The sequence below is a fragment of the Pelobates fuscus genome, chromosome 8 (genome assembly GCF_036172605.1).
Source record: "Pelobates fuscus isolate aPelFus1 chromosome 8, aPelFus1.pri, whole genome shotgun sequence".
NCBI lineage: Eukaryota > Metazoa > Chordata > Amphibia > Anura > Pelobatidae > Pelobates > Pelobates fuscus.
The window spans coordinates 40,937,244-40,955,097 of NC_086324.1; the positions used below are offsets into that span (position 1 = coordinate 40,937,244).

At 41.3% G+C, this 17,854-nt stretch overlaps 1 protein-coding gene across 1 annotated transcript in view; it reads right to left on the minus strand.

Moving 5' to 3' along the window:
• SLC25A12 (solute carrier family 25 member 12) overlaps positions 1-11,920 on the minus strand; it is a 156,126-nt gene extending 144,206 nt beyond the window's left edge. Inside the window, exons 1-2 of the mRNA XM_063429727.1 lie at positions 11,255-11,920; positions 10,223-10,270 (exon numbers count right to left, since the gene is read on the minus strand). Coding sequence (XP_063285797.1) covers positions 10,223-10,270; positions 11,255-11,266 — 60 coding nt within the window. The 5' untranslated portion in view covers positions 11,267-11,920. The remainder of the gene's footprint in view (positions 1-10,222; positions 10,271-11,254) is intronic.
• Between the last annotated feature and the right edge of the window lie 5,934 nt (positions 11,921-17,854).

Consider the following 17,854-nt stretch of genomic DNA (forward strand, 5'->3'; position numbering starts at 1 on the left):
GAGCTGGACGGCCGCAGGCTGGAGCAGCTCCTGCGCCAAACTAAAGAATTGACTGCTAAAACACAGCTTTTCTCACCCAAAAGAAGAAAGACAGCGAGGATGCTTCTAGCAAGGGGACTGTTGGATCCAGGGAGAGGCTGGCTCATCGAGCTTCAGTCCCCTGGCGGAGAGACTCTCGGTGTCCTGACTGAGGCCTTCTCCGGCGGTGAGTGGAGCAGACGGCCGCTGCCCCACTATCCTGCTTCACGGACCCCGACCAGAGACGCACACCCGGTCGGTCCCGGCTCTGTTTCCCCCCCTATGGACCGGGGGGGTGATCCCGGTCCTCACCCGGTGGCCGGCATCGAGATACCACAAGCGGGGCCGGAGGGCCCGAGCACTGCACTCAAGATGGCGGACGCCACGTGCGCGAGGGGCCGGGGGAAACCCTGCTCCCTCCCCGCGCTTCGAGACCATAACGCGGCTCCGGTCCTCCAGCCCGACAACACAATGAGGCGGAACAACCCTCACCTGCACCAGCGGCAACCCAGGCCAAAGGCGAGCTATGCAGGCGGCCTAAGCAAGTGGACAACGGCGGCGGCACTAGGGGGAAGGAATGCTGTGCAAAGACCACCCCCGCCTGAAATAACCAAGCCAGCCATCAAGCGACAACGGAGAGGCGAACAAACAGCTTACCCATACAGGGCGACGAAACTGCGACCACCTGCGACAGAAGAGGCAACCGTGGCAGATACCAACACGGCCCCAACGAGGCATCAGCTGAAGAATCTGAAGAACACTACATACCTGGGCCCACGACCAAAAGGCCGGCCGCAGCACGCTACACCTCACCGGGAAAACGACCAGCCTTCTACAGGCAATCCTAAAGAGGGACTTAAGCCTGTAACATGCAAGTACCTCTCATGCATAATGTATAACGCATTGCTACAGGCTCTAGCACGCTAAATGAGGAACAATAGCTAAAGATACGCGAGGCTACACTGTTAATTTCAATGTCCCACATTGCTTTGCACTGTGTAATAATTGTTACCCCTTATTGTAAGCAAGATGTAGGTGTTGTTGACTGTTTTCTACTGCATCATAGCATATATGAGAATAGCGCAGCCTGTCTACACGTCACATACGAACCAACCATGGTTTTTATCCACTGTTCAACCCCAAACTGGACTGTTTACTTTTCTTATTACCTATTATTTACTATCATCCACCAACTATTCGTTTGTAATAACCCATCTAGTTTCAATGCCTGTTTACTATAAGCACACAGCTGAAGCACCTAATGTACAGTGGGCAGATCCACAAACGAGACACCCCATTATAGCACAGCCTAGCCAAAAGCTTCCGGTTAAAATTTATTAGTTATAAGCAGTTAGACAAGCTTAGGTCAAATCATAATCTCAGGTACGATGTGCTCTAACAAAATGTGCAGTACCCTCAAATGCCAGCAACTGTTTATATGCTGTCTTTATAATTGCAAGGGAAACTAGTTCAGTAGCACTTAGCAACCTAGACACAAGCATTCCTGCCCAAGCGTTCCCTACCTCACCTGAGTTGCATATGTTATACTACAGCTTCACCAGGAGATACCAAAGCGTGAATAATCATACCAAACTAAATAATAAATATAAAATTGTGCATGCATTAATATACCCCATTATGTTTTCAAATGTTTACGAAAAAGCATGAGGATTGCCTTTGGGGTACCTCACGCATGTTGTTATCTCATTTGCACGACAAAAATAAAGAATTGAAAAAAAAAAAGGAGGTGAAAGCCTGATCAGAAGGCAGGGGGATAGTCGGGCAATATGTCTAGCCTAACCATCAATCTGGTCTTTGAAAATCAAGAAAGCACTTCCTGTTCTGGTAGATAATGATTATTTGAAAAAAGAAAAGTAGGTTTTAGGTGATGTGATTGCCGTGCTGGACATAGGACTGTGTCAAAAATGTTTGGGTCTTTTTGTAAAAGATGAAGGAGATACTTTAGATAACTTCTTTACACTATTTGATCACATTGGAGCAGACATTGGCACATTCTCCTAGTCCTTCAGCTAATCCTCAGTACTCATAGGTATTTTGTGGGGATGGTTAGATTCAATATACCAACTATTCTCCTTCTAGGATTTATTTGGCATAGGAAAAACAGCAAAAACGGAGGATGATTTTAGACCCAATAGTTACTAGAACTTGATAAAAAATAGTGATGTACTGGCGCTAATTGAGTAATAAGTTTTCAATTAATCTTTATATATACTAATTCAAAGAAGCTCCTATAACACCGTGGTTTTATCTTTTAGCATAAGTAGTAGGAAGAGAAGTGTCTCGGTGAAGCGCTTATATAAAAAAGTATTTGGTGTAGTTACAGAATAACCCAGTATAAAAGGGTATACCTTTAAAATTATATTCTCTTTCTAGAGGTACCAGTATTTCTGTATATTCCTTTAACCCCTTAAGGACACATGACGTATGTGACATGTCATGATTCCCTTTTATTCCAGAAGTTTGGTCCTTAAGGGGTTAAATACAAATCATAGTGCAAACTGTATGGTATAATGAATGTGTGAGAGATAGTGTAAAATGCCAACTCACAATTTTCTGAGCTAATAAACTTAGCTCAAGTTCTTGCGCCTTAGGGTCCGTTGAGGCGACCCTCTCCCTCCTTTACGTCCAAACTTTCTTAGGATTTTGTCCTAGGTCAGGGATAGGCAACCTTCGGCTCTCCAGATGTTGTGGACTACATCCCACATAATGCTCTTACACACATAATGCTGGCAAAGCATCATGGGAGGTGTAGTCCAAAACATCTGGAGAGCCGAAGGTTCCCTACCCCTGTCCTAGGTGGTTGGTGTAGAGGAAAGATATATAGTATAATATAGTTTATGTAAAATATAGGTAATAAAAAGGTACAAATGTGTACTCACAAACCCAGAGCCTATTGGCTCCAATAGGCTCACTTCAAATCGCATATGTGGTTTGTGAGTACACATTTGTACCTTTTTATTACCTATTTTTTACATAAACTATATTACACTATATATCTTTCCTCTACACCAACCACCTAGGACAAAATCCTAAGAAAATGTGGACGTAAAGGAGGGAGAGGGTCGCCATAACGGAACCTAAGGCGCAAGGACTTGAGCTAAGTTTATTAACTCAGAAAATTGTGAGTTGGCATTTTACACTCTCTCTCACACATTCATTATACCATACAGTTTGCACTATGATTTGTATTCTTATGTTTTGTATTTAAAAGCATACAGAAATACTGGTACCTCTAGAAAGAGAATATCATTTTAAAGGTATACCCTTTTATACTGAATTATTCTGTAACCACACCAAATACTGTTTTATATCTATTACTTTTTATATAAGCCTTCACCGAGACACTTCTCTTCCAGTTACTAAAACTTGTAGATAATTGTGCAGAATAACTGAAAGCTCTAAAATCTTTGTTCCATTTTACAATCCAACTAGGAATTTGATGTACTTCCAAGGCTCTAAATGTGGATCCCCCGAGTCATGTGCCATTTGTAGGGTACAATTTCCCAGCATCCCAACCTAGCGTACATAGTCTTTAGAAACAAATAAAATCAGGTCATGAAAATGAGGAGACTTGATAAGAAGAGGTCAACAACCAAAATGCTAATACCTTGCCCTTTGTATCGGTGTCCATCCTACTTGAGACTATTTATATTTGTGATGTAAGCTTTAGGAGCAGTAACAGTATCTGACACTACTTCTAAGTGGAGACTCCGTAGCATGGCCTCAATCTCAAAATTCTAAAAAGGTCCTCGTCTCCTGCTCAGTTTTACAGAGTCTGGAGCCTAACTTGCAAGACTGTAAAGAAGGGAATAAAAAAATCCTGAACAGATATCTGGACTAGGCAGGTAATATTCATGGTCATTCATATCAAAGTAGCAGCAATTCACAAAGTGGAAGTAATACAATAGTTTTTAAACAAACAGACACAGGTCATGCTGCAGAATGTTTTCAGTTGCAAATGTGACAATGTCCTTGAAGATCATGTTCTAGAATCATGCATAGGCAACCTTCGGCACTCCAGATGTTTTGGACTACACCTCCCATGATGCTTTGCCAGCATTATGGGTATAAGAGCATTATGGGGGATGTAGTCCACAACATCTGGGGTGCCGGAGGTTGCCTTTCCCTGTTCTAGATAGTTTAACAGAACCAGGAAATCCACTGAAGGTGGTTATAAATAACTAAGAATTGTTTGTTGCTTATATAAGCTTTTCCAACTTATTTTTTTCCAATAAAGTACCACACACATTTCACTGCCAATTATTTCAAATAGCAGCCTTTTATCCATCAAGTACTTCTTAAACTTCTTCCACAAAATCGCACTCCAGGTTTAAATTAAAGGCTCACTGCAGCCACCTTTGTGTATATTTAGGGTAAAATAAATTACTTTGCCAAGTATGCACTGTAAAACGTGTTTCAAACGTGAAAAGGACTGCTGGAAGTGGTAGTAGTTAATTCAAGTCAATGCGAGCACTCACAGCAGTAGTGCACATGCTCACATTTTAACATTCCCATATTTCATGCTGAATAGCATTTCCAATCCCTCAAAAACTTGCAAAACTGAAATTCTGAATGGATTTTAAAATGCCATAATATTTAAAATTCCGTACAAAACAAAATACAAGTTGTGGTAGTCTAATCCACTCATACTCTACCCCCTCGGTGGGCATGGGGTACTCTGGAATCGATGTCTACAACTGCAGATGTAAATACTTTCATCTGAATTAAAGTAGAACATTCAAAGTCCCAGGAGAAAAAGATGTGGAACACTGAATAATAAATTGGTTCATTCAGACCAGCTTTGTCTACCCCTGTCCTTACCATTATTGTTGGACAGATTCCTCCTGCATGCCCCTCATTCCCCCAGCCAATAAAAATCGGTGCTAGGTGCTAACTGCCAAGCACCGATCACTTTAAACTTGTACTTACAGCTATTGTTGGACTGGGTCTCCCTGCATGCTTTTCTGCTGAGAGGGGTATGCTGGGCTTTGCCAGCTGCCAAGTTGGGTTATAAGGGAGGACTTGCAAAGGCTTTTTAAAGCGGTTGTTAGATATACCCCCCATACCCCCATTGACACAATGCATAATTACAATGAGGGATCCGCAGGGAAAGCATGCCAGAGCTGCTGCATGAGAGGGAGATCTCCCTCTCATGCTGCAATCACACAGTAGAGGGTACTCAGAGAGCACTCTCTACTGTGTAAGCTGGGAAATCAAATCCCTCTGAGTTAGGGTTACCGAATCCCTCTGAGATTGGATTATGGTTGCTATAGGGTTAGCGTTAACTACCAAATACTAATTTAGATCCAACACATATGAGGTAGACTCGTGCATAAATCCCATCCACCTATGCTGAACCAATTTCATGCCTGTTAATTGCTGGACGAGGGAATCGAACAAATCGTCCAGTGATTAACAGACTTTTGGTTAGTGCAGCAGAGCTGAACGGGATTTGTAAGTGTAATATGACGCATTAAACGATCAGCACTTATGTAAATCAATTTTGAGTTCATTTTCTTTAGTTGTATTTGATGTGAAATAATTATTATACGCAAAACTGTGAAAAAAATGTGTTGGTTGTTTCCCCGATTCCCTCCAAGCCCCATTTTAACAATCTATACATACTCAGGCATTGATTTACTATTTTTGGATAAACTTTTCAAATTATGTATTTTATTTCTTTTTTATTTAAACTTTTAAATGTTTTTGTTTTCAAAATACTAAAATATAATATATATATATAAACAATATCTGAAAAACGTATTACAATATTTTTCAAAATAATAAATCATTTTAAAAGTTTTTCCCAAAATATTAATTTCAAAACCTTATCCAAAAATATAAAATTGAGGTCCTAATGTTGTGTTGTGTATAAATATATGATACTAAAATGAAGCCATACCAGTCATTTAAAAAAACAACAACAACAAAAAAAAAACCCAATATACAATATATACAGGTGATTAAAGAGAAAACCTTAATAAAACATGTAGAGCAAGTTCTAGGTTTTGTTGCAAATACCGTATTTATTGGCGTATAACACGCACTTTTTCTCCCTGAAAATAGGGGGCAAATGATGTGTGCGTGTTATACGCCGATATACATATTTTTCGCTCCATAAGACGCACTTTTGTTCCCCTCAAAAGTGAGGGGAAATGTCTGTGCGTCTTATGGAGCGAATGTGAAGGTTTACTTACCTGTCTTGAAGCGTGGGCCGGTGTTCAGCACGCGGTACTGGAAATTCAATTTCAGGTTCCGGTTTCCGGCGGGACTGAAAGGAAGTGCGCACTCAGTGTGCACACTTCCTTTCAGTCCCACTGGAAACCAGAACCTGAAATGTAAGTTCCTGTACCGCGGTGCGCGCTGTGAAGCCGGCCCACGCTTCAAGACAGGTAAGTAATTATGGGACAAGGGGAGGGAAAGTGCACTATGGGACAAAGGGAGGGGGGGAGAACACTATGGGATGGGGGGGCACTATGGGAGGGGGTGGAAAATACTATGGGGGGGGAGAATACTATGGAAAGGGGGGACAATATGGGATGAGGGTGGGGGAACACTATGGGAGGGGGGGGAGAATACTATGGGGGGGGGGGATTTCCTTCTTAAAATGAGGTGCGTGTTATATGCCGATAAATACAGTCGTTTATTTTATTTGATTGTAATGTGAAAGCACACAGTTTGCAATATTTGGAAATAGCATGTGGTTGCCTTCGCAGGGGCGTAATAATGAAAATAAGTAACTTGGTAAGAGCAATAATTCGGAACGGATATGCGTATAACATGTTTAAACATAGAGATTAAGAGTAACTTTATACAGTGTAACTGAGGAAATGGGTTTCCGGTGTATGGACCTTCCAGGCTACCAGACTTCTGGAGCTTGGTGTATTGTAAACATTCAGCGTATTTGTGTCAATGTGCGTCAGAGGTTATGTCGGCAATCATCGAGTTCTAGGTTTTGTAGTATTTTGGTTCAGAAGTTGGACAATTGTCTCTGTCCTTAAAGAGACACTCTGGACCGCAAACGCACTTTAGCTTGCTGAGGTGCTTTATGTTGGAAGAGTATGTCCTCTTTTGCATTTTACAAAAAAGTGCATATTTCAGTAGAGTTCAGCACTTTTATAGATTAGCCTGGCTACACCCCCTTTGGTGTCAATCAGACAACTGTTCCTGGTACTTCCTGGTTTTGTTAGCAAAGTGGAGCTAGCAACTGACCAGAGCACATTAAAACTAAAATTCAACATATATCAGACAAAATGGATATATATATTAAAATTTCACAAAATGCTAAAATAGTGAATACATCTACATATAAACTTTTTCCTGTAAACTCAACATTCCATATTAATATCCTTTCTTGTTCTGCAGTGCAACTGCAATGGCATTCAATATGATGTGCTAAGATATTTAAGTTAGCTTTCACCTTCCTTGTCTCGTTAAGACTTTCCTGGGAACATCCCACACTTAATGAGCAGCATGCTCATTCTAGATCACAGAACAACCTACAGTCGTCTTACTTTGTAGTCCTTTACTTTGTATTTTCCCTCAAAACAAGGAAGTAAGGTGAGCTGCATTCTCAACAGAACTAACTGTAATAACCCTTTTAGTATTTGCTTCATAAATTTTTATGATGTTAATATCAAATGTATTGTTAGACCCGAATTTTAGTCTTTCTGAAATAAGAAATTATTTATTTAGTAAAGTGACAAAACTATAACACATTTCATGGAATTTCATGGACACTGTCCAACTTATTTTGTAGCAGGTAATGAAATGGTCAAAAGTGAATTCACACATTTGGAGCCCTCTGGGTCTGAATCCAAACACTTAATTTAGTAAATGCCAAAATTCTAATTTCAAGTCAATTTTGGTTCTGATTATTCCTTAATTTTACAGATTCAAAGCCCATTTATAGCACATTTACCATGGACTGCAATGCACATTCAATATAACTGTATAGAGATTGCCCAGGTGATGGTGAGGGTTGTAGTTTACAAAAAAAACCTTGGATCTGGCACACCCAAACATTTAAAAAAAAAAAAAAAAAATGTTGTTACTCCCAAACACTGGGTGTGCCAGGATGTCTTTATTTTGCCAACTACGTAACTAGCTTTGATAAGAACAGTGTAGTGATCGTTAAATTAAGAAAACCGAAATATATTCAGGACATATACCACATGATCTATATAAAAAAAATTAAAGAATACTGGTTTATATAATTTACTTTAGGCCACACATGCAAATAAAAGTTACCACTGTCTTACTTTATTTCAGGTAAGACTAAGCAAGTGTATTTAATCTTTTAAAAGACAGGAATATATCATATACAAGTGAAGAATCAGAAATTTTCACTTATCTCCCAAAAAGTCTATTACATGCTCACTGGTTTTACTGGAAAAGCTCATTTTGGCTATAAATCTTAAAGGGACACTGTAGGCACCCAGACTACTTCAGCTAATTGAAGTAGTCTGGGTGGAGTTTCCCTTTTGCACTTCGTGCTGCAGTGTTAAACCTTGCAGTTCCAGAGAAACTGCAATGTTTACATTGCAGCACTAAGTCTGCCCACAGGGATGTATACCAGACAGCCACCAGAGGGCTTCCTGAATCGAAACGGAACCTTTGGTCCGGTATGTGACGTTGGACGTCCTCACTATCTGTATGAGGACCTCCAGTGTCAGATTCTTCCCTATAGGAAAGCATCGATTCAATGCTTTCCTATGTGGAGGTCTAATGCGTGCAGCATTTGCCGCGCATGCGCATTAGCACCCGCTCGGTACGGTACAGTCAAGGGACATCGGAGTGTCGGCCCAGCATCGAGGGACATCGGTTTTTAACCCTTTATTTACCCAGGCGGGGGCAAGAGGGAGGAGGGAAGCAGAGGGAGCTATGGTGCCAAAAATACAGCTTTGTGTTCCTAGCACTTATAGCATCCCTTTAATACAATGGCAGATTTAGAACATAATATTAAAGGGAAACTCCAGTGCCAGGAAAACAATCAGTTTTCCTGGCACTGCATGTCCCCTCTCCCTCCCACCCCCCAATCCCCGGTTGCTGAAGGGGTGAAAACGATGTCGCTGCTTCTCCCTCTGCGCCGCTCCTCCTTCTAACTTCGTTGGCCTGACTGATCCCGCCCACCGGCCACGGAGACCTTATTTTCAATGCTTTCCTATGGGGAAATGAGCAACGCTGGAGGTCCTCACACAGCGTGAGGACGTCAAGCGACGCTCTAGCACAGGTTACCTGTGCTAGGAACCAGGAAGTGCCCTCTAGTGGCTGTCTAGTAAACAGCCACTAGAGGTGGAGTTAACCCTGCAAGGTAATTATTGCAGTTTATAAAAAACTGCAATAATTACACTTGCAGGGTTAAGAGTAGTGGGAGTTGGCACCCAGATCACTTCAATGGGCAGAAGTGGTCTGGGTGCCTGGAGTGTCCCTTTAAATAAAATTATAATTTTAATACTGTCCTATTATCTGCTCTCTCAAAATATAACCATGGGGGGGTGGAGCTAACTAGCGCTCTGAAGAGGCATGTCCTGTTTGAGCTCCGTATGCAAGCGCTGTTTTATGAAAATGTTTATACAGATTTCCCTGCATAAGGGCCACGGCATTATATCTTATAGCTACAGATGAAAAAAACAAGCTAAAAATAAGAAGCACACAATGGGGAATGGATCCCACCATATTGGGGATTTTATGCTCAGTGCCCTTTCTCAAGAGGCACCCAAGAAGGTGGATTAGATTGATGAGGATGCTTTTTCCGCAAGGGAGCTCTCCCTGAATGCGCCAGACGTTGTCCCCAGTTGTGGGGGCCTCCACCAGCCAGACTTTGATGAAGACACCAACATGCCTGCAACTAAGAGCGATATTAAGGCCCTGTTGCGAGACACCAGCATACTGTTTCAGGTAGACATTTTTATTTTACGAGATAAACAGCACAAACTCTCGGGGAGAATTAAGGCTGTGGAGGAAGATACACTGTCCTCCACTGGACCTCAGGACCCAACAGGCCTTCAACATGTCCATTTCATTCACAGTTTAGCAATCAATTTATCACAGTACTTAAACTCCTGGTCGTTTCATATGGGATCAAACCAAAGAATACTTTGTAGAGCACTTACATGATATGACAGATTCATATGTTATTAATTTTTTCAATCACACCAGAATTTAAGCTGTAAAATCTTACCTTTAGAAATATGCTCTTTAACTCGTTGGGATCCGCTCGCTTTGTATACTACAATAAAGTAAAAAAATAAATAAAAAGGAGAAAGGAATGAGTTGTTTTCAATTGGCCATGAAACAAATGTATTCCCTTGAGGGTCGTTTTTTGTGTGTCAAATAAAAGGCACTTAGATAGAAATTACAATTACTTTGAACTATTTATAAACACTTTGCTTTACTGCGCTCACAGAAAGTGAAAATATAATATCAGTGTTTTCTCACAACATTCTGTGTATTAAGTTACACAAACACCTTAAGAACTACGCCCAAATAAAAAAGAGATATTCAGCATCTAATCACCGTTTCTGGCATGTTTGGATATGTTTAAATGTGAAAACAGAGTTGTTTTTTAGTTTTTAACATGCTAAAATTATTTGGGAATCCCATCAAAGAGAGAGGGGGAAAAAAAAAAAGAGTTGTCACTTTCAGCTGTTAAACTTTCAGCTGTTAACAACTGCAGCAGTTGTTAGTGTAAAAGGTAGCCCCCTAACTGATTAAAAAAAAACTGCAACTCCCATGATGCTTTCTCAGTCTGGCATCAGACAACGCATCATGGGAGTTGTAGTTCTGTTACAGTTAAGGGGGGTCTAATTTTGAACACCCCTGAGAAGATACCCCAGAGAAGCTGTGTTAAAATCAGCCAACCCGAAAAACCAAGAACTCCATCATCACAGAAAGTGCCCATTATATGAGACATGGAAGAGATCTGCATGTGCTCTAGACATTGCCAATGGATAATGGTTTTAATAAGCCTTGCGGGTGATGACAGAGAAAGCAGCCATAGCAGGGCCCCTGTGACAGATACATTGTATCAGACACACAGTGCACAGCCATCTGTAACCAGCAACTCCACCCCCCAACTGAGACAACACAAGCTATAGCATGCACTGCACTCCCCCAGCTGAGGAAGGACATAATTGTCAGCAGCTGGGTTAAGGCAAGCGGCTAGTGAGCATGGAGATGGGATTATGCAGTAACAGTGCTAGTTTAGAGTCACCTTGACCGCCATGCTGAGGCTGTGATGTCAGAGCTGCTGGAAGGCGCGCTCCCGCTCCCTGGACGCGCGCTCTATGCTAATGAGCTGGGAGAGGCACTGGGTACATGCTCTCTGTGTGTCTGGTTGCTGTCTGTGTAAATGATTCTGTTCCTCCCTGTGTCTGGTTGTTCTGTGTGTGACTGGTTCTGTTGCTCTCTGTGTGTCTGATTGTTCTGTGTGTGACTGGTTCTGTTCCTCTCTGTGTGTCTGGTTCTGCTGCTCTCTGGCCTGGCTCCTGTCTGTGTGAATGGTTCTGATGCTGTCTGTATGTCTGATTGTTCTGTGAGTAACTGGTCCTGATGCTCTAGTCTGTTTCTGCTGCTTCCTGCTTGTGTCTCTGGCCGGTACTGCTGCTCTCTGTCCTGTTGTGCTGAACTCTGATTGTTCTTTGTGTGTATGTATCTGTCTGGTACTGCTGCTCCCAGTTGTTTGTGTTTGTTACTGCTGCTTCTTGCTCTTGTGATTTTGTATGCTGCTTCCTGTTAGTTATCTGTGTGTTTGGTTCTGGGTGCTCCTTGTTGGTGTGCTTGGTTCTGCGTCTTCCTGATTGCTCCTTGTGTAGGTCTGGTCCAGCTGGCACAGTGCTGTACAAGTTACAACCCTAGGCACAGCTAAAGTTACACAGCTCAACTAAGGAGGGTGGGCCCTTTTCTTAAAGTTCATCCCCTTATCACCTTCTAAAGCTAGACAAGGCTGGGCACTTTATTTATATATAGTCTGAGTGACACCTGGCATTGTGTCACTTGCAAACATAGAATTAAACATACAGAGTTTCACCCATGCATCTTGCTTGGTAAAAAAAACAAAAACCTAAGGTTCTGTATAGCAGAGGCATTGTGTGAGAGTGATAATATATTCATCTAAGGTTTTCCCCATCATAATTTATACTGTGGTAGTCACTAAAGTGAAAATATGAAGTAAATTTCAAATATAAAGGAAACAAGCTGAAATTTGAAATAATTTGACGTTAGCTATTCTTCAAGTTCTGCTACTTTGGCATAAAATTAGAAATTGACCGTATTCTCATTTAGTAAATAATCCTGATAGTAAATGAACACCTCTTTTAATTTAACTCCGTTACTGAGCAAAAAAATACCCCCCACCCCTCAAATTGTATAACCTCAGGATTGAAGTATTATGTGTCACTTTACCCCACTCCGTCTAGCATGTAAGGTCATTGAGCAGGGCCCTCAACCCCTCTACTCCTGTGTGTCCAACTTGTCTGGTTACAACTACATGTCTGGACGTCCACCCATTGTAAAGCGCTGCGGAATTTGATGGCGCTATATAAATAATAACATAATAATAATATTTACCTGGTATTGGATATGTGTCTCCAGAATGCACAGAACTGCTTTTACATGAGCAACCAATTTTGATGGCACCTTTGCATTTCATTTTTGGGGACTTTTTTCTGGTGTCCTAGGAGCTAAACACTAGAGGAAATAATGAGCAGGACAGTCCTATAGGTATAGGGCTTATAGGAGGTATGAGGTGGTCTATTTAATAAGTTATGAATTAGTAGCCAAATTGCAAAATGCTTGCTAATAATCAATTTTAAGTAAAAAAACAAAACTCAAACATCTTGGGTATTTTTTAATTTGTATTAGCACTTGGCTATTGAATTATAAATGAGAAAGATAGTGATTTGCCGATTTATCAGAAATTGGATTGAAAACCAATTGCTCCCACATTTATAATTACATTGGGATACATTGAAAATCAAATGCAATCGAAACATAAGATAAAGTAGTTCTTCTTTGTGTTATGTAGGCACAAAAAAGGAAAAAGGTAGAACGTCAAACAGCTTTACTTGTAATAGATAATGGAAACAGTATCTTCATGGGCAAGGTGCAAGGGCAGGAGTAGTTTCTCAATGCTCATGTGCAAGGCTCTAAGGGGGATTCGCAACCTTGCATAATCTTCTGAAGATTCCGTTTTTTACGTGATCCTCCGTAGATCTCAGTGTCGTACTGCCCCGCATTTGCGAGCGTACAGGACTGATGTGGCTCCTGGTAAATGAAGCACCAATGGCCAAAGTGAAGAGCAGCATGAATATGGCGGCAACTGCAAGGATCATAAGAAATATAAAGAGGTGTACTTCTTATGATTGTCTTGTGCATACGAGGATATTTCCACACAAGTGTATAGAGCTGCTTTGATTTTTATTCACGTTTAAGCACTTATTGTCACACATATCCCTCTGTTCAAGAGGGAAACTTTGAACTCCAAGGATCAGCCTGAGGTAAGTAAACCTCACCTCCCCAGCACCCCACGGACACGGAACCCACATCGGATCTCTGTCAATTTCAGTTTTCAGTTGTTTGTGATATCTGCAAAGACCCCCAAAAGTGACAGATCTGTCGTAATAGCAAATACATGAAAAATATATATTTTGTTAATAATTGTCTGTCAGGAGAAAGATGGCTGTTTATTCTGGAGTCTGCATGTTAAAATAAAAGTACTGACATAAACACACATTTAACCTCCACAGGTCACTTAGATCTGCTAAATATAGCAAGCGATAGTAAAGGCTAAATACATACAACAGGTGCAAAGGAGAAAGAGTCAAAGACCCTCAAAGTGCTGTATTAGTGTTGGAACTCTTTTTATTTTTTTTATTTTTTTTTAAGCTACAAATGAACAAACAATTTTTTAGAAATCACCAATACTATAATTTCTATTAACTGTCATGTTAGCTATATTTAAACCTCGGTTATTGCTCTCCTACCGTGGGTCCCTAGTATTTGAACTCATTGACACGGGATATCCAATTACACTTTCAGACACAAACCAGTGACTGACAAAATAACGTTTGTTCATACCTGGAAACTAAAACGGAGGCATGGTTTTGTCAGCCTGAGGTCATTTTAGATTCAATATACTATGAGAACAGTGAGTGATAGTCAGGAAGTGCATACTGTACATTCACTATAAAAATGAGTAAATATCAGCCACTCCTCCCCCCCCCCCCCCCCCCACCCTCATCAATTTGGTGAAAACTGCACCAAAATGTTTTCACAAAAAATGAGTACCCAAGACTGATTTCATCATAATTACTGCAATAAACTGTAGTGGTTATGCTGCCTAGAATACCACTATAGTGTCCCTGTCCCTACCCCTATAGTGTCTAGGTCCCCCTCACTCTCAAATGAGAAAACTTACAGAGGACCCTGCTCAAACGCGCTTACACTTCAATGAGATAAAGTGGTCTGGGCGCCTACGGTGTCCCTTTAATCATTGAAATGTTCTTTTATTGTGAGCAACATGGGTTAAGTCTAATACGAAGTTATTTTTTTTTTAACTAAAGTGAAAATTCAAAATAAATTTCAAATTTAAGGCCAGAGTAGATCAACTGAAAGTATAGCTGACTGAGATAATCTTTCTCTTTAACTTATTTTGACCTTACATTTGAAATTGAAGTTCTCATTTTAGTGAGGAACCCTGTGTGGTTCAGCATTAAAACGAATTACTTAGCATCAGGGCCGCCATCAGGGGGTGACAACCATAACGGTTGTCACGTGCCCGGCGGCCCGGCCGCCCGGGCCCCACGTGTAGCGCATGCTGATGGGGCCCATCGGGTGGCCCACTCACTTAGGGCCACCCCATGGGCCCTGTATCTTCAGGAGCCCGGTCAGCGCTGCGGCCGTGCAATAGCACGACCGGGCCCCTTAAAAAAAAATCCCAACCGCAAAGTACTGCTGGGAGGAAGTGCCCGTCACTTCCTCCCAGCTCCCTCCCCTCCCCTCAGCACCGCGCGGGAGGCAAGAAGGACAGGCCGCAGCCCGCAGGAGCCACGCCGACTCCCATCAGCCACAGCCTTCCACCTGCAAAAAAAGGTAAGAAAAATTAGCTGTATTTGTGTATGTATGTCTGTGTGTATGTCAGAATGTCTGTATGTATGTTAGAATGTCTGTGTGTATGTTAGAATGTCTGTGTGTATGTTAGAATGTCTGTATGTGTGTTAGAATGTCTGTGTGTATGTTAGAATGTATGTATGTTAGAATGTCTGTGTGTATGTCAGAATGTCTGTGTGTATGTCAGAATGTCTGTACGTATGTCAGAATGTCTGTGTGTATGCCAGAATGTCTGTATGTATGTCAGTAAGTCTGTGTGTATGTCAGAATGTCTGTGTGTATGTCAGTATGTCTGTACGTATGTCAGTATGTCTGTACGTATGTCAGTATGTATGTAAGAATGTACGTATGTCAGTATGTCTGTGTATATGTCAGAATGTCTGTACGTATGTCTGTGTGTATGTTAGTATGTCTGTATGTATGTCAGAATGTCTGTGTGTATGTCAGAATGTCTGTGACTGTCTGTGTGTGTATGTCAGTATGTCAGTATGTCTATATGTATGTATGCCAGTATGAATTAATGTATGTCTGTGTGTATGTATGTGATGTCGGTGTATGTGTGTGTGTAAGTCCTCATGCATGTGTGTCTGTATGTATGTATGTTAGTATGTGTCTATCTGTCACTATGTATGCCTGTGTGTCTGTATATGTGTGTATGTCTCAGTATGTGTGTGTCAGTACGTATGCCTATATGCGTGTATTTCTGTTTCAGTATGTGTGTCTGTTAGTATGTATTTTTGTGTGTGTGTGTGTGTCTGTGTCCTTTTGTATCAGTGTGTGTTTTTGTGCCTGTGTGTATTCCTGTGGGCGGGATTTGGAGGCGGACCCTGTGGGCGGGATTGGAGGCGGGCCCCAGGGGGCCCAGACCCTGAGCTGAGTTAGGGGCCCCAAAATTTCTGGTGGCGGCCCTGCTTAGCATATTATGTGAACATATAGGGAGATAAAAATAATAAAAATGATCTTTAATAAAAAAAAAAAAACTAAACATGGTTAGAAGAAATTGTTATAACTGAAGGAAAACATATTTGGACCTGGGCCAATTATGCACAAAGTAGACAAAAGGTTGGGATATTTACCGTGAATTATATAGCCAACTAAAACTACTTGGTGAATTTATGTATTTATGCCAATAAAGCTGAATTTGAAATATAGCAGACTAGGCATATTTTTATAGTTTGGTTAATATAGCCTAAAATTTCCAATACTCTGGTGACTGCCCGACAATTGCTATCTATGGGGAAAAGAATAAAATATATATGTCTTTTTTGCTGATGATACTAAAATTTGCAACAAGGTTGATGTTTCAGGAGGGATAAGCCAAATGGCAAATGATTTAGATAAATTAGAAAAATGGTCAGAGTTGTGACAACTGACATTTAATGTGGATAAGTGCAAGATAATGCATCTTGGACATAAAAACCCAAGGGCAGAGTACAGAATATTTGATAGAGTCCTAACCTCAACATCTGAGGAAAGGGATTTAGGGGTGATTATTTCTGATGACTTAAAGGTAGGCAGACAATGTAATAGAGCAGGGGTAGGCAACCTTTTAGCAGCACTGTGCCAATATAGGAATGTGATGTCCTATTTTTTTAAATTGAGGTGAGTATGCTGCCGTATTCTGCTTGTGTTATTTTTACTGCAGTTGCTTTGCATCGTTGTATTTGTGCGTATATAAGCGATTATATTGTATATTTACATTAGTACCATATATACTCGAGTATAAGCCGACCCGAATATAAGCCAAGGCCCCTAATTTTACCCCAAAAAGCTGGGAAAACTTATTGACTTGAGTATAAGACTAGGGTGGGAAATGCAGCAGCTACTGGTAAATTTCTAAATAAAATTAGATCCTAAAAAAATTATATTAATTGAATATTTATTTACAGTGTGTGTATGACTGCAGTGTGTGTGTGTGTGTGTATGAGTGCAGTGTGTGTGTATGAGTGCAGTGTGTGTGTATGAGTGCAGTGTGTGTGTATGAATGCAGTGTGCGTGTGTATGAATGCAGTGTGCGTGTGTATGAATGCAGTGTGCGTGTGTATGAATGCAGTGTGTATGAATGCAGTGTCTGTGTATGAGTGCCGTGTGTGTGTGTTTGTGTTGCAGAGCCTTGGTGGGGGGGTGGGCATTTTTATTATTATTATTTTAATTATTATTATTTTTTTTGTTATATTATTATTTTATTATTATTTATATTTTTATTAATTTTTTCTTCCCCCCTTTCTGCTTGATACATGGCAGGGAGGGGGGCTCTCAGTCCCTGGTGGTCCAGTGGCATTGGCAGTTCAGTGGAGGGGGGGCTGGCAGAGAGCGCTTACTTCTCCCGCAGCTCCTGTCAGCTCCCTTCTCCTCCGCGCCGGTCCGGTCAGCTCCTACTGCAAGTCCCAGTGTAAGTCTCGGGCTGCACTATGACCCCGCGGCTCTCGCAAGACTTACACTGGGAGCTGACAGAGGTGCTGAACGGACCAGCGCGGAGGAGGAGGGAGCTGACAGGAGCTGCAGGAGAGGTAAGAGCTTCCTGCCAGCCCCCACAGCCCCATTGTCTGTATTATGGCAATGTAAATTGCCATAATACAGACATTGACTTGAGTATAAGTCGAGTTGGGGTTTTTCAGCACAAAAAATGTGATGAAAAACTCGGCTTATACTCGAGTATATACGGTAGTTTATGGTATTGTGTATGATACATATGAATATGGGC